This window comes from Camellia sinensis, chromosome 2 (genome assembly GCF_055761805.1).
Source record: "Camellia sinensis isolate YWXY chromosome 2, ASM5576180v1, whole genome shotgun sequence".
Lineage (NCBI taxonomy): Eukaryota > Viridiplantae > Streptophyta > Magnoliopsida > Ericales > Theaceae > Camellia > Camellia sinensis.
The window spans coordinates 218,021,425-218,045,943 of NC_138962.1; the positions used below are offsets into that span (position 1 = coordinate 218,021,425).

Below are 24,519 nucleotides of genomic sequence, written 5' to 3' on the forward strand. Positions count from 1 at the left end.
TTTGGGTCGTGACAATATGCAACAAGTTAATCTGTCACTAATAAAATACAAAAAAATGGTGATTACATTACATTAGCGACAATTTATTATTGTCAGAAAAAAAAATTATTTGCATAAAATAAATATATATTTTATTAATTCATTCCTTAAACAAACCAAACCAAACCAAACCAAACTAAGCGTTAAGTCCTGTCAAATAGAGTCGGTTACATGAATCCTTCTCCACGCAGCTCTATCAAAGGCTATTTCATTCGTCAAATTAAGTAGAGCCATATCTCTATCTACAACGCTAACTAACGTTAATCTAGGCCTACCCGATCCCTTAACACTTTCATCTACCGTCACTACATCGCATCTCTTCACTACTGCCTCTGTTGGTCTCCGTTGAATATGATCAAACCATCTCAAACGATTCTCTCTCAATTTGTCTTCTATCGATGCTACTCCTACCCATTCCCGAATACACTCATTCGTAATTCTGTCTTGTCCAGTCTTGCCACACACATCCATTCACATTCACAAAATCATATATATGAATAATATATATGTACCCTGTAACAATATAGTGTTTACCAAACATTCTTTACAAAAATATAGAAAACATCATCCAACTATACTAAAAATTTTTGATAATTCAAAACACAAATTTGTATCTAAAACAAAACCAAAGTATCGACAGTACAAATAAAAAAACATATATATTAAAAGCTTGTTTTAGTATTAACAATAAACTCCAATATCAATATGCAAAGATATCATCACATACTCAAAATGATAACATCTGCAAAAAGAAACAAAAAAAATAAAATAATTATTTACAATGTAATTAATTTCAAACTTACAAAAAAATGTAAAACATTTTATATTTATTTCAAAAATAAATAAATAAATAAGATTATAACATATGCATAAAACAAGCGCCACGTAATGTATCTTCCAATAACTTTTCCAACAGTTCTTAGACCTTGGGATGGTGTTTCCAAATGAGCATTTGGTTTTTTTTTGCTTTTAAGATAAAGACTATGCAATATTTGGGCCCAATTGGAACTCCATCAATTTCACACAACAGATCATCACTAATAAGAAGTCCCTACGTCAATTGGACTGTTGGTATACGTGAAATATCCAAAGAAACTTTAATTACATCCTACAATAATGATAATACTATTAAAATCAAATATTGATTGAACACATTCCGCTATAATCTAACAATAATCGAACAAACACAAAATAAGAAATTTAGCCAAATAATTGTGCTTACACACAGACACAGCAACCCCTAATAATTCATGCTAGTAGACATGAAACATATGTGAGATTAACAACAATAAAAAGGCAATATAGGTGACACAAAACACAGAACAAAAAATCAAAATCAATGTCAAGAGACAGAGTCCCATCTTTTCTGACAAGTCATTTGTACCTAGTTAGTCATGTGTGTCAAGTTTCGTTGACATCTGACGTCGTTTGAGCATTTTAGTGTGAACCGGTTCGAAAAAAAGTTTCTAAAGGATATGTTTTCACAAACAAGAATTAGGCTCTAGATTCAAAACCTGGAATTGGTTTTAAATCTCGTCTTTTCCTACAAGTCATTTGTGCCTAATTAGCCGTGTGTGTTAAGTTTCGTTAACATCCAACGACGTTTGACCATTTTAGTGTGTCAACTGGTTCAGAAAAGAGTTTTTAAAAGACAAGTTTTTACAAATGAAAATTAGGCTCTAGATTCAAAACCGGAAATCAGTTTCAAGTTCCGTCTTTTCCTACAAGTCATTTGTGCCCAGCAAGTCGTGTGTGTCAAGTTTCGTTGACATCTAACTCAATTTGACAATTTTAGTGTGTCGGCCAGTTCGAAAAAAAAAATAAATTCTAAAGGACAAATTTTCACAAACAAAAATTACGCTCTAGATTCAAAACCGGGCATCAGTTTTGAATCCCGTCGTTTCCTATAAGTCATTTGTGCCTAGTTAGCTATGTGTGTCAAGTTTTGTTGACATCCAATACCGTTTGAGCATTTTAGTGTCAACCGATTCAGAAAAAGAGTTTTAAAATGACAAGTTTTCAGAAACGGAAATTAGGCTCTAGATTCAAAACCGGGAATCGATTTCTAATCCCGTCTTTTCCTACAAGTTATTTGTGCCTAGTTAGTCGGGTATGTTAAGTTTTGTTGACTATTATCACTTCTATTTATGGAAAGTAGATGAGCTATATTGGCTAAGATTTGGATTTCATCAAGTTACTTATCAAAAAAATAATAGAGTTCATGAAGTTTTTTCTCATTAATACGTCGAAGCTCGACGTCATACAAAAACTATTGAGAGATCAAAAAGGCCCTAAAACAAAAATTGAGCTCACCTATGGAATCTACAAGAAGAAAAGAGGATGCAGGAAAAAAAAAATTCATTTACACCAGAAATGATAACTATGCAAAAGAACTACCTTAAGCTTTTAACTCCTTAACATAGTCTCTTTAAAAGTACTGTCTATTCATTTCTCTCTCCCCATGCACCACATAATACATAAAGCTGCCACAATCCAAGCTTTCTTCTTTTTCCCCCCCAAACACGACAGCATCAAGTCCTAAAATTCAGCAAGCAAGCAGGGAGAGAATGCCATTTCCCTACTTAGATGCCCTTACTTCACCCATAAACCACTAAATCACATCCAGTCTACAAACAAGTTTTACCATCAGGACCAGATTAAGTTATTGAAATGCTCCTGCACAAAGTTTTCAACACAAGCTGTAAGGATAACTTTTCGGACAGGCATGATTTCTTCAAGCAATCAACTATGAGAATTTGCATCAACGATTAAACAAAACTCTAACCAGAAAACAATAAAGAAATTATAGGGCACTGTACTATTAATTCATATGGCACAAACTACAAAGGCTAATCCAATTGGAAAACTGATTGTTGAGCACAAAGCCTAAGCTTCAATACTAACCAAACAGATAATTGCAAAATCCAAAGAATTAAACAAAACCCTAAACCCCAATTGCAGGAATTGAAGCAAAATACCTGAGACCCAGCAAGCTTCTCAAACTTCTTGACCCAATCCTCCATCATAGCATCCTTCCTGAAATCCTCTGCACCGGGTTTCAATCATAGAGGTTTTAAAAAAGATTGAAACTACTATAGAACATTTTGCCTTGTAAAGTAGTTGACAAGCTCTTTAAAGCCTCCAATCAAACTGAAGAATTTTTTGATTTTACACAGTAACACAAAGCCTCCACTTCGGGCAGATATTTTAAAAGTTTCCACTCAGATTGACAACTTTAGATTTTTGACAAATCCAATACCCAGTGTGGAGGCTTTAATGTCGATCTGGAAGAATTTTCATTTACCTCAAACATAAAGTCCCTAACTTTCCAAAGACCTTTGTTGGTTTCTTGAATTTCAATGTGGGTTATTCATGGGATACCCATCTTAATTGGTTAGAAAAAGTATTTATGTTCTTAACATGTCTGGAGAGATGGTATTGATTGAGGGGGGCATCATCGGAAGATGTTAGCCTCCAGGACTGTCATCCATGACAACAGACCATAAACAATCACACCCAAAATACAAAACCTAAGCAAATTACATAAGCTGAGCTATAAACCCACACCTGCAAAGCTTTCAAAGAGACTCGCTCCATGAATATAGCAATTTGACTTCTCCAATTGATGAAGTACTGAAGGAGTTGAATACCACATGTTAGAATTTACCATAAACCTACCACCACTACCACCTCACCTACTCCACTAAACCACCACTACCACCTCACCTACTCCACTAAACCTAACCCACTACACCACTACCACCTCCACTTCACCTACTCTCCACCTACTCCCAAACACACTCCTATATAATAGGAATCCTTGTAATTGTAATAAATACAACAACATATCAATAATCAATCAATAATACATCAGTTTTTCTTGCATGATATCAGAGCAAGGTTAAGAATCTAATAATTTTGTTTCACCGGCGGGCGGCAGCCTCGTCTTAGCCGCCCGCCGGACCTCAACCCCTCTCTTCTGTATATACAGTCTCAAAGGTGATCACACCCAAATGCTGTGTTAATTCCAGTCGTTGGTAGCCTAGCTAGGCTCTCATCTCATTCAATCAAATTAAGAGCGAAGAGCGAGAGAGAGAGAGAGTTGTATCATATGTCTGCTTGCAACAATGGCTTCCCTTGGATCCCTCATCTGTGTCCTCTTCTTCCTCATCACAACCACCGTTGCCGAAATCTGATTCTCTGAGATCCGGTCGGACAGCCGCTCCACCATCCCCTTGGACGAGTTCGGCTTCACTCACACCAGCTCCCTCGAACTGACCGTAACCCAAATCTCATTCGATGATCAAACCCTCAAAAACCCCATCTTACATGATAGATCTCTGGACCATTCTGGATCTGCACATCAAAATCTGGCAACAAATCTAAGCCCTCTGCTGCAATATCTCTTGCATGTGTGTCTGCTGTGTATCTGGTGTGTGATAGCCGTGTGTGCTGTGAGAAGATGAAGTTGGTGGTGTGTGTGTGTATGAACTGCTGTGTGTTGTGTGTGGAGAACCAACCCGAGAGAGAGAAGTTGGGTGGGTTTCTCTTCTCTAAACCATGCTCCACAGGCTGTTAAAGCTCCAAACACCAAACATCCACCTTTATTTTAATATTTCCACTCCACAGGCTGTTAAAGCTCCAAACATCAAACACCCACCTTTATTTTAATATTTCCACCCATTTATTTTAAACTTTTCTTCCACCAACCCACCAACCCACTGATTTTATATTTTATTTTATCACCCATCATTTCTTCACTTTTTCTTCCCACCATTTTCAATCAACTTGTCTTGCCTAGGCGGGAAGATTGATAAAGACAAATATTCTAATACAACACGGCACACCACTGGCAATACACATCTGCTTATTATTATTATTATTTTTTTTTTTATATTTCTCACAAAAAAATAAAAATAAAAAAAATAATAATAATAATAATCACACCGCTGTTTTTCTTATCATCCATCCACCATTTTTTTTTTCTCTCTTTTCTTTATCCATTGTTTTCTTTTATTTTATTTTTCTTATTCAACAAAACAACACCACCACATAACACCAACAACATTCCACAACCTTGTCATTTTATTCATATCAGGGGATCAACCCCGATCACACTTTTACATCACAAAAAAAAAAAAAAAAAAAAAAAAAAAAAAAAAAAAACATCATCCACAGGCGAGATTTTTCTTCTCTACTCTGCCGCCGGCCTTTTCTTCTTGCCTCCGTCCTGGACGGCCCTTGATGGTGTTGCCTCCGTGTTTCCCACTCCACTGGGCACGATCACTACTCCCTGCTCCTCCACTGCAGTATATGGCGGCCCTCCAAATCGGAACATCACGGTGGCCTTCCGCTTCAGCTCCTTATTTTCCGCCTTTAGCACACTTAACTCTGCTCGCGCATCCTTATACATACGTTGGAGCAGAGCCAGCTGGGAGTTTAACTGTTGCACCTCATTTGTCCTGCTCTGCAGCCGGTGCGACAGGTTTGTGACCGCAGTCATGGTTTCCACACATGACTTCAGAGTATACTGATTAGCCTCAATATCAGTTTGCACCGCCATTTTTTGCTCCACCGACCGCATCGGAAAGTTCAACGGAGCAAAACCAGAGGTGTTTGGTTGAGGTTCACTGGCCACCGCACCAGTTATCTCTCTTGTTGACTCGTTGAGGTCGGGAAAGAGAGTGAGCAGACCACGAGACGAAGAGGCCATATTCTGGGTAGCTGAACGGGAAGACGAGGCCATGTTATGGGTTGCTGAGTGTTTCAAAGAAGGGTTGGTTACAGAATGGCAACAGAGTGGTACAGAGTGTTTCAAGATTTGCAGCTGTTCGAGACAATCTCTCAGAAAACGAATATCTCTCTCAGAAAATGAAGAGTTTTTCAGAAGTTTTTTCACAAGGTTTTTTTGTCTTCGCTTCTGCCTCAAGCACAGCCTCCGCCTCAGTTTATAAAGACCCTGACGATGAGACTGACACGCGCATCATGCGCCGCTCGGTGCTCGCCGACAACTTGGGCGCGCCTTTTGATGGCACGTCTTTTGATGGCACGCTTTCTGTCGGGCACGCCTTTTGATGAAGTGGGCGCGCCTTTTGAGGGCGCGACTTTTGAGGGCTCACTATATATATCCATATATATATATATATTTGGACAGCCTATATACACCATCATACAGTGTATTTTTTAAGGGTCCGACAAAACTCTGTAAACTGTCCCGACATTGATTCCGGTTAGCTCCTTTATGGGTCCGACAAGACTCTGTAAACTGTCCCGACATTAATTCCGGTCAGCTCAGCCTATATACACCATCATACAGTGTATTTTTTAAGGGTCCGACAAGACTCTGTAAACTGTCCTGACATTGATTCCGGTTAGCTCCTTTATGGATCCGACAAGACTCTGTAAACTGTCCCGACATTGATTCCGGTTAGTTTCTACAAGGGTCCAGCAAGACTCTGTAAACTGTCACAACAACTGTCAGAACATTGTCTGCTACAACGGTCCGACATGACCCCATAAACTGTCTTCTACATCGGTCTGACACCGCCATCCAGTGTCCTCTACACCGTTATGACACCACCATACAGTGTCCTCTACATGGTTATGACACCCCCATACAGTGTCCTCTACAACGTTATGACACCACCATCCAGTGTCTTCACCAATGGTCTGACACGACCATACAGTGTCTCTTATCCTTTTTTATTTTTATGTATTTTCTTGTTTTGTTCCTCTCTTCAAACTCAAGTTGGTTAGTTTCTATCCTCCTTGAGTTTGCGGGGGGCTGTTAGAATTTACCATAAACCTACCACCACTACCACCTCACCTACTCCACTAAACCACCACTACCACCTCACCTACTCCACTAAACCTAACCCACTACACCACTACCACCTCCACTTCACCTACTCTCCACCTACTCCCAAACACACTCCTATATAATAGGAATCCTTGTAATTGTAATAAATACAACAACATATCAATAATCAATCAATAATACATCAGTTTTTCTTGCACCACAAGACTACAAAGCCATGTATGCCAAAGAGAAAGAGGTCATTAGTTGCAATAAAATACGGGGACTTCAAATGTAGATGGCAATTTCTCAATATCTTTCCACAGGAATATCATACAAAAGCAGCACAATATATATTACACAACTGAAAAGTAAAGAATAGATTAGATTTAAAGGTGCAACAATAAAGCTGCATCAGATCCTCTCAGAGCTCAATCACTTTCAACATTCCCATGAAGTGTCATCACAACCATCAAAATAACAAAATGCTCCCTTGGAATTTGAACCACAACATTAGTAAGTAGTCCTGACTCCTGAAGAACCTAAAATAAGCAAACAATTACGCCCATATACCAAGACCAAGGAACAAAACAGTTAAACAATAGTTCAGGCCTAATCTGCAATTCCAAAAGGAGTCATATTAACAAGATACCCCATACCCAGCAATGCACAAGTTCAACTAAAAATGTCACTTGTTCAGATAAAAGTAAAACCAGAAGGCAGAATATTAACCAATAACCACTATCAGTGTTTCTATATCAGCTAGACATTCAATCATATGATAGTTGAAAGAGATATACATCTGTATTCCACAAAATAGTTAGTCCAAAAAGAACTTCTAGGAAACCAAGAGATTAAATAATTAACTAAAATAGTTACATTTTTATTGCCAACAAAACTCAGCAAGAGTGCCAAGTACTCTGATGCAACATGTTCTTTACTTGATTAGCCCTCTTGTATGCATATCAAGTCCCAGAAAGGCAATATGACCAGAGGCAACTCCATAATCCAGTGCTGGCTCGGCTTCTATGTGTCACTGAATTAAACTACTACACTCCTGTACCTGTATTGTCCAGATTCAACTCACTGCCTTCATATTCTGAAACACCATTTGTAGCATATGTCTGTGCAGCAGAAAACCTATCCCCCCCCCCCCCCCTCTCTCTCCCTCTCTCTCTCCCCCCCCGATCTTCGTTCTCCTTACAAATCAAGTGACCTCACTTTCTTTCTCTCATTCTCTTTTACTGATATCTATTCCATTCTCTTCGTATGAAATCAAAAACCCTCCTCTCCAAATCAGCTCGCTCTCGCTCTCGCTCTCTCTCTCTCTCTCTACAAATCCAATGTGCAGTCTGATTCAATTTACATGAAGATGAATGACAGTTTGATTCAGAAATTAATATTGAAGTCAAAATGAAATCTTAAGTCATACATTACATCCTTTCCAAATTATATATAAACCATAGGCAGGAATTGCAGCAAGACTTTGACAAAGCCAAAAAAAAAAAAATGTAAAAAGTTTCTAATAAGCTGCATAAAACAAGGTTATTGAATAATTAATCAGCAAATTGTGAAAAGAAGTTTATTAATTTGGCGGTACTGCTAATAGAGAATGTTAGCATTGCAAGTCATGGATAAGTGAGGGGAGGGGGGATATGAATCACCTGTGCCGCTGCTGCCACCATAAGTTGCTAAGTTGCTATTATTATAGTAAATAGTACAAAAGTGGAGGGAGAGGCGGCAAATTTATGTAAAAGTTGAGCAGGCCGGTAGAGCATAAAAAAAGAGAACATGTTATGTGAGGTTAGCTAATAGCCATGATATCTTCCATGACTTGGGAATGGTTTTAAATTAATTATTTTGGTTTAAAAATCAGGTACAAATCAAATCATCTTTTTGTATAAATCGAATCATGTGATTATTTGGTACTTTATAGTGTAACTATGAAATCTCACATAGGCTGTCAAGTATTTTACATTGTGCTCGGCCGCTAACCCTTATACAATGTTACCTGACTAACTTTTGTTAAAGAGTGGCCTAATTTTTCACATACACAGAGAGAGAGGTTGTTTAATTTTTGGGTCCACCTTTAGAGAGAGTGACAGAGAGAGAGGTGGGAGTTGGTTCAACTTTTGCAACCACCTTTTTTGGACTTCTGAAGGCCAAATAGAGAAGAAACCATGAAGCAGAAGAGACAGAAAGTATAGAGTACAGGTTGAATTTTGGAGCATCTTCTTTTGGACTTTTTGAAGAGACGAACAAGAGACTAAAGTGCCAAACATTGGATTCTCATCATTGTGTCAAGTTCTAGTCTAGATATGGAAGTTCGTCATCATCATAAAGAATGGTGATTCAGAATTGAACAATATGATAGAAATTAATTAAAAATAAAATAAAATTGTGTAATGAAACTCCCAATTCTCCTGGATAAATTGTGGCCTCTTTGATGAAAATGACAAAATTACATCAAGAAAACTTTAAAAGCTATTTTTTATTTATTTATTACGTCAATCAAGTGACAACTGCCAAGGAGATATATACTGAGGGAAAAGATTGAGCACCCAAAATAGGATCATAGTGAGGCATGATAAGAGCAAAATTTATTTCATCACAGTGAAGTTCACATAACATATGCTATATATATAAGCTATTACGTATGCACCTATACAATCAGATTATCAGAAATATACAAATAAATACTTTTTAGAATAAAAAGATAAAACCAATTAGACATGGGCTTGTAGAGAAATGAAAACTTACATGGACCAATCAATCAAAAAATGAAAACAGAGCAAGGACACCAAAATGCACAAAAAAACAGAGCAAGAACACCAGAATGCAAGCCTCTTGACATTTTGCAAAATTAATGTTTAAACTTTGAAATAAAATTAATGTAGCAATGTTATTGGGTGGATGAGGTGGTGCTTATGTATGTACCTCAAAATCTGGCTACCTTCAAACCCTATTCATTGGATTTAACTAGAAAAATAGTTTAGATCAAACCTATGTCAATTTTCACACTATTTTATTCTTAATCAAAAATATTCAATCAACTAAATGACCCGTTAATGTCAATAGCTCAAAGATAATTGAAGGAGAAAGAAGAGAAAAAGAGGCGAGGACAAACGAGGAGCAGAGAATTATACCTGGATGCCGGAGGTGGGAAGTCGCTGCCGCTGCTAGAGAGAGTCTGTGAGGGTTTGAGAGAGTGAGCGACAGATTGTGAGGGTCTGCGCGAGCGAGAGCGAGAGGAAAGAAAAGGGGAGGAGAGGAGGGTTACCTAGATGCCGGTGTTGTTGCCGTTGCGAGAGAGAGAGAGAGAGAGAGAGAGAGAGAGAGAGAGTGAAATTAGAGCAGGCAGAGAAGACAAAAGTTTTTTTTTTTTTTTATCCGAAGAGGAGTCTAGAAGTTTAGGGATGAGTGGGAAGGAAGGGGGAGAGGAAACGGAAATTAGGGATTAAGTTATTGCGAAGACTTTAAGGACAGTCGCGAATGAGCAAAAATAAAACCTTTTGCGACAGGTAAACAAAAGGCATCACAAAAAAAAAAAAAAAAAGCCACAAAATGGAAAAAAAAAATGTACAACAGGTAATGTACCGTCGCATATAATATTATTTTTTGTCATGGTTTTGGATTTTCCGTCCTTAACAATGGTATTTATTTTTGCGACAATCAATTGGCGTCGCAAAAATAATACTTTCGTGACAGTATTTTTTACCGTCTCAAAAGCTTGCTTATTGCGACGATTTTCAAACCGTCGCAAAAAGTTTCGTGTCTAAAACCTCCTTTTCTAGTAGTGCAAGTTGGTGTTCAACCTTCAAAAAGATTCAAACGAGCATCAACTCATCAGGTGAGAAATACTTTTCAGAAAGTATGCCCATTGCCAGAGAGCTATAGGCCAATAAGCTCACCCTGGAAAAGGTCTAATAGTGAGAAAGGGAAAAAAATATACTACTAAAATTATATGGCACCATTACTAATCAATATACCTTTCATGATGATAGCATTCAACCAGCTCACAATCAAAATTTCAGCAAAGACGTTAGATGAATTCTGGAACAAAGAAAATGAGTTACCAATTAGCCTCAGCTTGTAGATAGCACATGCACACACACCCCAATAATGGGTTGCTAATTTCTGCCCTAGAATTGACCATATAATACCTATAAAGATACTATCTTAGGGAAAACCAGGGCCACATTTGGCAATGTGAAGAAACTTCATGACATCATATGGCGTTTCATTACTGAGCCTAACATATTTGATCTAATAAAACATCTTCGACTATATTAGGAAAATTAGAAATGATATGGGTACAGAAGCAACAAAACCCCTGATAGCTCTAGGAATGGCCATGGACTAGGGCGAGGCCGAGGATTACACTCCCCATCCCCGATCCCCGAAGGTATCACCGTCCTCGTCCCTGTCCCCGTCCCCGTCCCCGTCCCCGCCCCTGCCCCTACCCCCTAATAGGGATCAAGTTTACCAAACCCCGAAAAATCCCCAAACGCATATATACTTATCAGATTCCATGGTAACATGAGTGAACGTGATAAACTGTGGATTGATCCCTATGCTAGACAACTGCATCAACACAGCACACAACAAACAAAGACCACAATCAAATCCCTATCATTACGAAGCCAAAAAATTCTCAATACCAAAAAACAAATTCTCAATATCAGTTCGAAACACAACCGTTTGTCTTTCAATTTAGCAAAGAATTCCAAGTTAAAGAAGTGGAATATGAAATTTACCGTGAGGGCCTCCCTCATGCTGATCGGAGCATTAGCGGCCGCCATGGTGGCGAGATCGAACCTCCGAGATCAGAACTCGGATCTACGAGAGAGAAACCGATTGAGAGATTCAAATCATTGAGATCTAAGACAGCGAAGCAAACCTTGAACCCTCTCTGGGAAATAGAGAGAGAAAGGGAGGGTTACGAAGAGAGAGAGAGAGAGAGAGAGAGAACTGAACCTTCTTCTTCCAGCCTTAGCGAGCAGGGGCATCAATGGAGATGATGTTGTCTCTGGTGAGGAAGAGCGAGTGGCGCAACAGCAGCAACCGTGTCGTGTGAGCAAACACAGTTACACAGACGAGAGAAGAGAAGAGAATGCAATTGAACCTAAACCCTAAACACACACACACACACACACATATATATATATATAGAGAGAGAGATATAGAGGGGTATAATAGTAATTTCAGTTTGAGCGGAAACGGGGATGGGGATGGGGTCGGGCTAGGGTCGGGGCGGGGGAACCTATCACCATCACCGGCCCGAAAGTTGTCAGGGATTCATTTTCGAATATCATCCCTAGCCCATCGGGGGTATTTTTCGAGGAAAAACTGCTCTAATCGGGGTCGGAGGGGGTTCTCGTCGGGTCGGGTTCAAATTGCCATCCCTAAATAACTCCACTAACCTTACCAACAGCTCTGCCCAGAGCATCAAGCTATTCCTCTATGTCTATTGAATGAAACTATCGAATCGGATCAAACTCTGTTTCTCCAAACATGGGAACGTAGCTACATGAAAAGTAATGGAGCACTTCAACAATAGTGGAGTGGAACAATTGAAAATTTTGAAATAGAAGTTCATTTGGCAACTAAATGAGAAATCTATCCATGATTTCCAAATAGAAAACGTGTTTATCTATTTGTTCTTTATTACCAACACAGTATAACTAAATCTGAAAAACACATTATAGTTCAGAAAGTATACCAAATAAAACCAATGGCCCAGTAATTTCCCATGAAACTGTTGAAGAAAATGAGCGATTGAGTATTTATGAAGATTAAAAGCTCAAAACAATAGTATCATAATCAACCACATTTCATAAAACTCAATAAAAACTAATAAACACAAAAAGTAGTAGTAGTTATCATTCTAAACTAATGATCATTATCACATACATTATTAAAAAGATAAAAATTCTATGTCAGATTTCCCAACCAAAACATCAGTTAAAATATTTTAGTCAACCACACTATAATCTACAAAATGCCAAGTCAACTTCATTGCTTCAAGAAACAGAAATACCAATAAATAGCTTTAGTTTTTTGTTTGTTTTTTTGTTATTAATCTCTTACTCTTATAAATACCCTCATCTTTAATTGATTATAATGTCCCATCATTTAATGAACCTTCAGTCATTAACTACTCAAGAGGTTCACCCAATAACAATGAAAAAAATGATTTCCCACAAGAAGGCAACAGGCCCTTGCTTTTTCATCAAGTTAATACAATCTAAAGGCAACACAAAGCTAATGCTAAATTTCTAGTTGTTTAAAGAAGAAATGCTGCTAGAAGAAGAAGAAGAAGAAGAAATAGGACTCAAGTTTAAGAAAAAAATCCTCTCTTAAACAATCTGTTCAAAAGCCAGAACTTTTTTTTATTATTATTATTAAATCATAAAAAAAATTATTTTAATTTTCTTTTGGATCAGCAATAAAAGAATTTTATTAAAAAGGAGAAAAGAGAAGTACAAAGAGGACAAAAAGTCCTCAAAAGCAAAAACCAAAATATCTACAATGGAAAAACAAGAAGTCCTCAAAATTTGTTTATTTCAATTTACTATCCAATTAAGGAAAAACAAGTGGTTTACAAATCAATTGTCACTAACAATTTAAGAAACATATATTGAGATTTTCATCATCAATTTAAGAAATAGAAAGTTACCATATTGTTAAAAATTCCAAAGATTCTCTAATTAATGGACAAAATTTGAAAGGTATTGTCATATTAAACGAAACCAAACCAAACCAAACCAAGCCTTAAGTCATATTGATAATTAAAATTAAAAAGGAAAAAAAACATTGATGAGAACCAATAATATAACACAAAGATTTTTACATTATAAAAATTCAAAAATTTGAGAAAAATAGATTGAAGTTTCATCAATAAAGACCGGACAACGTCTTTGCTTCTATTATATAATGTATTCCCAATTGTCTTGTAGTTCTAGTTCTAGTTTTAAGATGTAAACGATAGCAACTCTTTATCATAAAATATATGCTCTTATTTGTAATCATCTAATCATTTTTATTTTATGTTTTTGGGAAAATATTCATCAAATAATTAGGGTTTATACTCCTACTCTTTTTGGAATTGGAAACAAAAACTAATTTCCCATTCGTCTATGTTGAAATTTGTAGCAATTAATCACAACATCAACAATAGTCAACACATTAACTGTATTTTAACTGAACATATTTGTCAATAAACATGGCATTCAAACTACAAAAACTAACAAATTGAAATCAATTCCTAAACAGTAAACAAAAAGCTAACAAAGAGTTGTTCAATACAAATCTAAACAAGATCAAAACCAAAACAAACATGTAAACAAATAGATTAGAACTTACCTCCAATGAGAAAGTTAGGATTTCTTTTCTCAAAGAAATTGATTTTTCCACCACTGCCGATCAATGATTGGATCAGTTGAGAACCTGAAAATAAAATAAGGATGATTATTCAATTAATACATAGAGATGCGTATATTAATTCATATATATACTTGTATAGAGAGATTTTTGGGAGAAGAAAAATTATCTAAAAAAGGTTAGATAATGTGTAGATATAGAGAGAACGAGATTGAACGAGAGAGAGACAGAGATCAAAAGAGAGATTGAGAGGTCAAGAGAGAGAGAGAGAGTCAAAGATCAAGGGAGCGATTGAGAGATCGAGAGAGACAAAGATTCATACTGGTGTTCTTTAGACGACGAGAGAAAGAGAGCAATGTCGAATCCTAGTGGTTTCAATGCTTGTCTAGGGCAAAACTGGGAATAGAGCAAATAAATAAAAAGAATTAGGAGAAATAAATTAGGCCTTGCATTCCTATGGGCTGAATGAGGTTTAAAGTCACTGACAAATTGGGACCTTTTACTATCAATTACTTTTGTCTCATATTATGCTGTCCCAAATATATTTTTTCCCACGGCTAAATAGGCGACCGCAAGAAAATAGAGGCAAAAAGTCAATTTTCTAGTAGTGGAGAAAGAGAGAGAGAGAGTACACAAAAACTGAGAATTCATCTGATTCTTGATAATGATCAACAATGAATAAGAGAGAATTGGAGAGAATTCACCAATATCTACATACTATGTCATGAATCCAAACCCTAGGAGCAACTTTAGAACAAAACGAGCGAGTTTGAGATTTTTGATAGGGGATAGGGATTTTCAACCGTGGTGCTCACTTAGTAGACGGTGGTGGTCGAAGATTGGATCTTCAACGACGGTGGTGATAGTCAAAGATTTTTTTATCAAAATCGCTTCGATGGTAATGGGAGGAATACTGAGAGAGCACGACTGTTCTTTAGTCAACAGACAACACGTAAAAAAGTCGCTCAGATCCCTTATGACAATGAATCCTACTTTGAATCGTTAAAATGCTAGGTCATTCCCCTCAAGTGACGCATTGCACCTGCCTCCGGGTGTTTCGAAAAGTGAGCAAGGGGCGCCGCATCGACGCCTGTGTACGATGAAAAATGGGCAAAGGTTTCCGCATTTTTCTGGATGAGTGCGGGTAAAGAAGCTAGTCTAAGACTATAGCTTTAGAGTAACCACTTGGAACATAGGAACCTTAACTTGTAAGACGATAGAATTAGTAGATGTTATGATTAGAAGGAGAGTTAGTATAGCTTGCATACAAGAAACTAAGTGGACGGGTAAGAAAGCTAGGGAAATTGAGGATACCGATTTTAAACTGTATTATAGTATTAAGGATAAACGTAGGAATGAGGTAGGAATCATAATTGCCAAGGGTCTTATGGAAAATGTAGTAGCTGTCATTAGGAAAGGGGAAAGGATTATGTTAGTTAAACTAATTATTGAAGAGAACATAGTGAACGTTATTAGTGCATTCGCCCTTCAAGTAGGATTAGATGATCAGACTAAGAGGGATTTTTGGGAACAAACAAATGGATGATATCTTACAGGAGATACCAGTAGGAGAGAACCTGGTTATAGGTGAAGATTTTAATGGCCATGTAGGCATAGATAAACTAGGCTATGAAAGGGTGCATGGTGGATACAGTTTTGGTGACAAAAATGAGGCTGGAGAGAGTATCTTAGATTTTACGTTGGCTTCTGACCTGCTGGTGGCCAATACTATATATAATAAAAGGGAGGAGCATTTGATAACCTTTAAGAGTGGGTCAATTAAGAGCCAAATAGATTACTTAGTGAGAAAAGTGGACTGCCTAAAATGCAATGATTGTAAGGTGATTCCTAGAGAGTCTGGCCTCTCAACATAGGATTTTGGTACTAGATTTATGTTTTAGAGGGCAATACCAAGCTAGAAAGGATGGTGGGCATCGTAGGACGAGATGGTAAGACCTAAAAGGGGATAAACTATAAATATTTAAGAATAAAATGGATAAGGAAGGTACTTGGAACTTGGAAGATGATGCTAACACTATGTGGAACTCGATGGCCAATTGTATGAAGAGAATCTCAAGGGAAGTGCTTGGAGAGTCGAAAGGAACGGGACCCAACTCTAGGGAAACTTAGTGGTGGAAGGAAGAGGTTCAAACAGTAGTTAAGGTAAAAAAAGAGTGCTTTAAAAAGTGACAGAATGATAGAACTGAGGAAAACCTTAAGAGCTATAGATTGGCTAATAAGGAGGTCAAGAAAGTAGTGAGAAAGGCTAAGTTGAAGGCTTATGATGACCTATACACTAGACTAGATAGTAAGGAGGGAGAGAAGAAGGTATACAAACTTGCTAGGATACGGGAGAGGAAAACAAGAGAGTTTAATCAAGTCAAATGCATTAGAGTGAGGATTCTAAGGTATTGGTGAATGATGAAAAGATTAAGGAAAGATGGAAGAATTATTTTGAGAAACTATTAAATGAAGAACATGGAGGTACGACAATAGGGGAAGAAATAACCAATAATACGATAAAACAAGACTATAGGTTCTATTGTAGGATTAGGAACTTTGAAGTAGAGATTGCACTTAAGAAGATGAAATTTAATAAGGCTTTAGGACTCGATGATATTCTTATTGAAACTTGGAAGTGTTTGGGTAAAAACAGGGTTGCTTAGTTGACTAAGGTTGTTTAGCAAAATTTTGTTAACTAGGAACATGCCAGATGAGTGGAAAAAAAAGTATTTTAGTGCCAATCTATAAGAATAAAGGAGCTGTCTAGAATTGCAACAACTATAGAGGAATCAGGCTAATGTGTCATATAATGAATGTGTGGAAGAGGGTGATGGAACCCCGATTGCGAGATATAACAAAGGTGTCAGAGAATCAATTTGGGTTTATTCCTGGTAGGTCAAACAATGGAACCAATCTATCTTTTGAAGAGAGCAATAGAAAGGTATAGAGAAAAGAAAAGAGACATTCATATAATGTTTATCAACTTTGAAAAAGCATATGATAGAGTGCCCCGGGGTATAATATGGTAGGTGTTAGAGAAGAAATGGGTGACAAAAGGTTACATTGATGTGATTAAGGACATGTATGAAGGGGTGGTGACCACTATTAGATCGCCTGCTGGAGTGACAAATGAATTCCTATCACTGTAGGGTTACACCAAGGATCTACCTGAAGTCCTTATCTTTTTGCTTTAGTTATGAATGAGTTGACGAGAAATATTCAAGATGGCGTGCCATGGTGTATGCTTTTTGTAGATGATATCGTGCTAGTGGATGAGACTGGAGAAGGAGTTAACACAAAGTTGGAGATTTGGAGAAAAGCTCTTGAATCTAAAGGATTCCGGATAAGCAGAACTAAGACAGAGTACATAGAGTGTAAATTTAGTAACAGTAACAATGAAATCAGAGGAGAGGTGAAGATTGAGAATCAAGAACTGCCTAAGAGTGAACATTTTCATTATTTAGGGTCGATTATCACAACAGCGGGGGAGATTGATGCAGATGTGACCCATAGGATTAAGGCGGGATGGTGTAGGTGGAGAAGTGTGTCTGGGGTACTGTGCGATAAACGAATACCCACTAGACTAAAAGGTAAGTTCTATAGAACAGCTATTAGACCAATGATGTTGTATGGGACGGAGTGTTGGGCAACCAAAAAACATGTAGATAAGATGAGTGTGGCTGAGATGAGGATGCTAAGGTTGATGTGTGGCAAGACTAGACAAGACAGAATTAGGAATGAGTGTATTCGAGAATAAGTAGGAGTAGCACTGATAGAAGATAAGTTGAAAGAGAATCAATTGAGATGGTTTGGTCATATTCAACGGAGACCAACAAAGGCAATAATGAAGAGATGCAATGCTATAATGGTAAATGGAAGTGTTAGGGGGTGGGGTAGGCCTTAATTAACGTTGGCTAGCGTTGTAAATAGAGATATGAATCCACTTAATTTGACTAATGAAATGGCCTTTGAAAGGATCGCATAGAGAAGAATGATTCATGTAGCCGACCCTATTTGATGGGACTTAAGGTTTGGTTTGGTTAATTTTTTTAAGACCAAGATTAAAAAGTATGTATGAATTTTTTATAACATACCTATACCATCATGCTTTACTTTAAAAATTGAGATAAAAGACACAAAATTAATATTTTTAGTCATTTTTTTTTAAAGTGAGATAAAAAAATAAAAAGAGTAATATTTTTAATCATGCTTTTTTTAAAAACTGAGATAAAAAAGAAAAAAATTAATATTTTCAATCACGCTTTTATATAAACTCAGATCTTTTTATACTTTTAATTATACTTCTATATAAACTAAGATCTTTTTTAAAAAATTAAGTGTGACCTTTAACCATTTATTGTAGTAGTGTCATCCTTCATTTATATTTTTTGATCAGCGAAAAAAAGGATTCACAAGAACTTATGGAGATGCAATACAACAGAATAAAACCAGCACAATGTTGACAAAGAATCAACAAAGCACTTAAAAGGAAAACACAAAAAAACACTAACAGCAAACAATCCCCAGACACACCTATAACAGACCACTAAAGCCTAAACAAAACAAACAACTTGAAAAGATCACAAGTCAGCAGAAGTTCCTTGTAACAGTGATTGTCCTAACTCAAAGTAGTTGCGACCCCATTGTGGACCACCTTCCAAAGCCTCCCAAGATTCACTTGTTCAGCAAAAATGAGTCGAGAAAAGGTTGTGGGTCTTGAACAATTTGAAACAGCAATGAACATAGACAAATGAGAAAATCAACAATCAACCTACAAGTTCAACTCCAAACACCATTAGAAAAGCCTCGAAAATGCCACAATTCAGTACCAAAGCAACCACAATCAAAAGATGAGTCAAGAAAAGGGAGTGGTACTTCCCCAAACCAAACCAGAAAGTCTACAATCAATGATCAAAATTCAAACACCAATCCTCATCGGCCATAACCCATTTCTAGACATTCCAAAGCCTCCCAAGGTGCACTTGTTCAGCAAAGATGAGTTAAGAAAAAGGTTGTGAGAAAACAAGCACCAATCATGCTACCAATCTCACTATTAACAAGAAAACAAGCACCCAGAACTCCTACTTTCACAGAAACAAAGAATCTCCAGCATATCAAATAATCCATAAAAGGCCTGTTTGATTGGGCGGATTATAGCATAGGATTGAGATTATTAATCCATGATTCACAATCATGGATAATCAAACTTATACTAATCTCATGAATTGTTAATCCCCTCAGAATCACTGGATAACCAATCTTACACTAATCTCATGGATTGTTACTCTCAAAAGATGTTTAATATAGTTTACCTGATAACCAATAACATTGGGTTATAGGATGGTTGGTTTTGATTGGGATCAAATTGTGTTGAGAATTGTTTGTTTTTGTTATTTAGGCATTATATTCAGTATGAGAAGCAAGCATTGCAATTAGTTTTTAACATCAGTCCAAAAAAGCAAGTTTAAGCCTAATTGATTATTTGTTGTGGAAAAGTAACAAAAGAATTATTACATATAACCAAACCAACATAACAAAAGAAGTTTTCTCACAAGTTTGTGTTTTGTCAAAATTCCAAGATTGTATTATATACATCCTTTAAAATAAGGGCTTGCAACGCAAACAAATCCAACTAAGAGACCTATAAAATAAAATGGCTGTGGTGTATAAATATAAATATAAATAATAATTAAATTTGATACAAGTAGGCAAAATTAAGGAGGACAAGAGGCTTGCTTACACCACCAAGCCACCACAAAAATACCCAGCATACTCATTAACTACGTAAGATTGGCACGAAATGGCAGAAACTTTCAAAGGAAATATTCCACTCTTTAGGAGAGAGCTGCCATTGGTAACTTGGAGCTTCATGCAGTGAATGCGAAGAGATTCATAATTAAGAGATTCCAAATTAAGTGGTATGGGAACCACCTCCTCCTCCGCTTCGGACAAGGACTCCTGCTCCCCTTCAGTTATAAATGTTGGATTGAGTGTCACCACTGAAAACCAAAACAAGCAGAACTTATCACCACCTAGATGGGCCAAGCTCGGAGGAGAAGGAGGACCCGTACCCTCAGGTATGTAAGATCGTCCATAGTCATGGACATTGAACTTGCCCATGAACCATGTCTTTCTCATTAAATCATACCCAATTAGACATGCAGTGGTGTGTCGAGCTGAATACCAATACAACATGCTGTCAATAGCCAATGTAGGTCCCATTAAGTCATCTGAACCAAAGAACCGGGTCTTGGGTATTTCAAACTCATCACTCACCCAATTTTTGGTATTAACATTGTATCTTCGGAGGACACGATCCTCAGGCCAACCCACCACAATACATGGCTTAGGAACATGTATAGCTGCAGAGAATATATGTTTAATAATAATTGGAAAAGGTGGAATAGGAGCAGGGTTAGGTAGAGACTCCCATTAATTTAGTTGAATCTTAATTCTTATTTTTAGTTTAGCCAATCACAACTCAAACTCATTGAATTAATTTGAGAACACTGACTTTTGAATTGACATAATTTACCCTCTTAGTCCCTGAGGTTCGACTTGGATTCAAGCTTAAAATTCCAAGATTGTATATATATCCTCTAAAATAGGGGCTTGCAAACAAACCCAAGTAATATATACTTTGTTGTTTCAGCTCAAAAACAAAGAATGGCAGTGACGTATAAATATAATAATAATTATAATTAAAGCAATAAAAAGAACAGTATAAGAAGAAGAATACAAATGAACAAGTAGGTAAAATTAACGAGAAGAAGATGTTGGCTTACATTAAACCACCAAGCCATCACAGAAATAAGTTGCATTCTTAGCAACCAAGTAAGACTGGCATGAGATGGAACAGATTTCCAGGGGGAATATTCCACTTCTTGAGCGACGGCTACCATTGGTAACTCGGAGCTTCATACAGTGAATGCGAAGAGATTCCTCCTCCAATTCCTCCACGTACTCCTCGTCCTCGTCCTTGTCCTTGTCCTCGTCCTCGGTCAAGGAATCCTTCTCTGTTAGGGTTGTTGGATTGGGATGACACTTCACCACAGAAAACCAAAACAAGCAGAACTGATCACTGCCTAGATCGGCCAAGCTTGGAGAAGGAGGAGGACCCGTACCCTCAGGTATGTAAGACCGTCCATAGTTATGGACATTGAACTTGCCCATGAACCATGTCTTTCTCATTAAATCATACCCAATGAGACATGCAGTGGTGTGTCGAGCTGAATACCAATACAACATGCTGTCAATAGCCAATGCAGGTCCCATTAAGTCATTTGGACCAAAGAACCAAGTCTTGGGTATTTCAAACTCTTCACTCACCCAATTTTTGGTATTAACATCGTATCTTCAGAGGACACGATACTCAGGCCAACCCACCACAATACATGGCTTGGGAACATGTATAGCTGCAGAGAATATACGTTTAATCATAATTGGAAAAGGTGGAAAAGGAGTAGGGTTAGGTAGAGACTCCCATTGATTTAGGCTCGGGTCAAAAGCCATGGCCCATGGTGATGGTGGTGGTTCTAAACTACCCAGGCAATAAAACTTGTCATCTAGAACCAAAGTGTGTATACGTGCCCCAAGGGCATGAGGCAATTGAGGAAAGATGTCTAATTTCTTGGCAATAGGATTATTACCAAGGTCAATTCGAACCAATTGATTTCCCTTTTTGTCATTCCTCTATTGACGAAGAACTGGTATAATGAAGAGTTGTGAATCACCCAGCTAGCACCACTTAAAGTATGCAATTTTGCAGTCAAAATGGGTTTGAGAAATTGATCAGAACCAAAATCATACCTTTCATAGTCGTCTTGGTGAAAAGGAAGACGAGGGTTCTTGTGGGGAAATTGCTGATTGTCATGGTCGACGTCCTCGGAGACTTGAAAAGCGTACCAATAAGACTCATCAATATCAGTTAGACAAATATAGGCAATTTTTGAATAAGAAGATGAAGAAGGTGGTAGTGGTAATGGTGAGAGTGATGAGATTGAGGGTGGTGGTGATTCAGAATATATAAATGGATCAGGAACAGGATGAGCAATTTCCATAACAAGTTGGAGACTGACTCGCTTTACCTCTACGTTGGAGGAGACGCGAAGAGGATACCAATGAAAGCCGTTACAGTCGGCTAGACAAAAATAGACGAGTTTTGAAGATGGAGAAAAAGGTGGTAATGGTGAGAGCCGTTGCAGACCGACTCGCTGATCCTCGTCGTGGTCATCGAAGGAGGAGGGAGGTTTGGGGTTGCTACAATGCATCATCATCTTCTTCTTCTTCAATAAAACCTAGGGTTCCAAAGGAAGGGGGACTCCGATTGCAGGAACAATGTTAATGTACTAGTGGGTGGCACACGAATAAGTAGGAATAAAAAATAATAATAATAAAATTAATATTATAATGTATACTTAGTTTAAGTGGTATGAGTCGTCGTACTTCAATTCAACCCATGATTATGGGTTCAAGCCTTACCCATCTCTTTTTTTAATTTTTTTTAAAAAAATAAAAAATACTGTCAAGCTTCAGGACACCATATTATGTGTTCACTTTATAATAGTATAGATAGATAGATAAGTAGGGAAAGAAAGTGTTTATGAAAAGGCGGTTCCGTTTTCTTTTCGATGTAGCGAGAAAGAAAAGGCGGTTCCGTCCAAAAAAAAAAAAAACACTAAGGCGGCGTTTGTTGAGTTTGGATGTAATTGGAGTATGATGATGGTGATTTAAAATAAAAAATAAAAAATAAAAAATAAAAAAGTGATGTTCATTTGTTAAAAAAAAAATTTATTATGCATAATTTTGGTTTTTAATAACTTTTTAAAAAAATTTATCAAATAACTTTTTAAAAAATTTTGGTTACGTTTGCTAGAATTTTAGATTTATAATTTGAGAATAGAGTGGTATTTTAAATTTGTGAATTTTGAAATTATGATTTGAAAAGAAAAAATTTGTTTGGTTATGAGTAGGGGTGAGCATGGTCCGAATTGGTTCGGGTTGAGGTAAAACCAAAACCAATCTGTTATCTACAATCTGAACCAATCCATTTAAACACGGATTGGATCGGTTTAGAACTACGAATTCACATAATTAAATAACTAAAAAATAGAACATTTTCATTTTATAAAAACATAAACATAGTATCATATTAGTTCCACAATAGCAACATGTCTTTTCATAATAACGACATACTGTTCTAGAATTTAAACACCTATAAGAAAACTAGTTCCACTATAAGTATTTAGACCATTACAAATTAAAACTAAAAACTAACAAATAAAAAGTAACAAAAGAAGATACTATACGGGTTTAGATTTTATATGGAATAAGATAAGATACTATATGGGAGGGTGTATAATATAAATATAAGCTATTTATATACGATTCGAATCGGTTCCAATCCGGAACCGTGGTGTTCAATCCGGAACCGATCCTGGACTACAGATTTTTAATTTTTCAATCCAGAACCAAACCACAGATTCAAAAAAATCAATCCAAGCCTATCGGATTGGACTGGACCGGATCGGATTATAGATTTCACGGATTCCTTACTCAAACTCTAGTTATGAGTTTTAAAAAGAGTTTTCAAAAGTTAATTCAAAAACTTATAACTCATAACCAAACCGGAAACTCAAAATTCTATTGAAAATTCTATTCAAAACTTATAACCAAACTCTTTTAAAAATTCAATTCAAAAAAATAATTTGTTATTTTGATCTAAAAAAATAATTTGTTATTTTGATCTAAAAAAATAATTTGTATATTTAAAAAATATCAAAAACAAATATAATTTTTTTTTTCCAAATAACAGGTAAAGATTGGCAATTGCAAAAAAATAAAAAAAAATAAAAAAATGTAATGTTCTGGACAATCGGCCAGACATCCAGAGGATGACCAGATAGACCAAAAATTCAAAAAGTGCCTGATTTACTGAACAAGTTTTCAAAATGTGTTTTGAAATTGATTTGGAATCATAATTTCAAAACTCAAACAAAACATAACATTCAAATATAAGGGTGGAAATGGAAACTTGATTTGAAAATCACACCAAACACAACCTTTATTTTTTAGATTCGTTTTGTGCTAACGTTACTAAAAATTAAAAATTAAAAATATACTAAAGATAAAATATAAAAAACAACTATTACCTTTTTTTTCAAAATTAATTTTTAATTTTTTTTAAAAAAAATATATAAAAAAAAAACCCAACAAAAAAAATATGAAAAATAGTCAATCCCAAGCACCTACTAGAGCCTCATTTGGGAACTAAAATATTTAGTCAAAAAGTCATTACA

At 36.6% G+C, this 24,519-nt stretch overlaps 1 protein-coding gene and 1 pseudogene across 30 annotated transcripts; both read right to left on the reverse strand.

Moving 5' to 3' along the window:
* Positions 1 to 535: 535 nt before the first annotated feature.
* Positions 536 to 22,565, reverse strand: LOC114257329 (uncharacterized). 30 transcript variants are annotated; one of them, XR_003627567.2, is made up of 5 exons: positions 22,309 to 22,565; positions 22,031 to 22,112; positions 21,007 to 21,636; positions 14,201 to 14,284; positions 7,077 to 7,377 (listed from the first exon to the last, which is right to left on the reverse strand). XR_003627567.2 is itself a non-coding variant. In XM_082917020.1 (4 exons), the coding sequence occupies exons 1-4, from the start codon at positions 22,495 to 22,497 to the stop codon at positions 7,349 to 7,351; spliced, it is 384 nt and encodes a 127-aa protein (XP_082773146.1). In that variant the 5' UTR covers positions 22,498 to 22,565; the 3' UTR covers positions 7,077 to 7,348. The 30 variants fall into 30 exon arrangements, 2 of the variants coding, with proteins under 2 accessions (XP_082773146.1, XP_082773145.1); XR_014362547.1 differs by lacking the exons at positions 14,201 to 14,284; positions 21,007 to 21,636; positions 22,031 to 22,112; positions 22,309 to 22,565 and adding exons at positions 9,982 to 10,747; positions 10,825 to 11,419; positions 11,593 to 11,745; positions 11,813 to 13,142 and having other exon boundaries at positions 7,077 to 8,187; XR_014362553.1 differs by lacking the exons at positions 14,201 to 14,284; positions 21,007 to 21,636; positions 22,031 to 22,112; positions 22,309 to 22,565 and adding exons at positions 9,982 to 10,025; positions 10,116 to 11,419; positions 11,593 to 11,745; positions 11,813 to 13,141 and having other exon boundaries at positions 7,077 to 8,187.
* On the reverse strand, positions 12,957 to 13,066 carry LOC114257343 (small nucleolar RNA snoR74; annotated as a pseudogene).
* Positions 22,566 to 24,519: the final 1,954 nt, after the last annotated feature.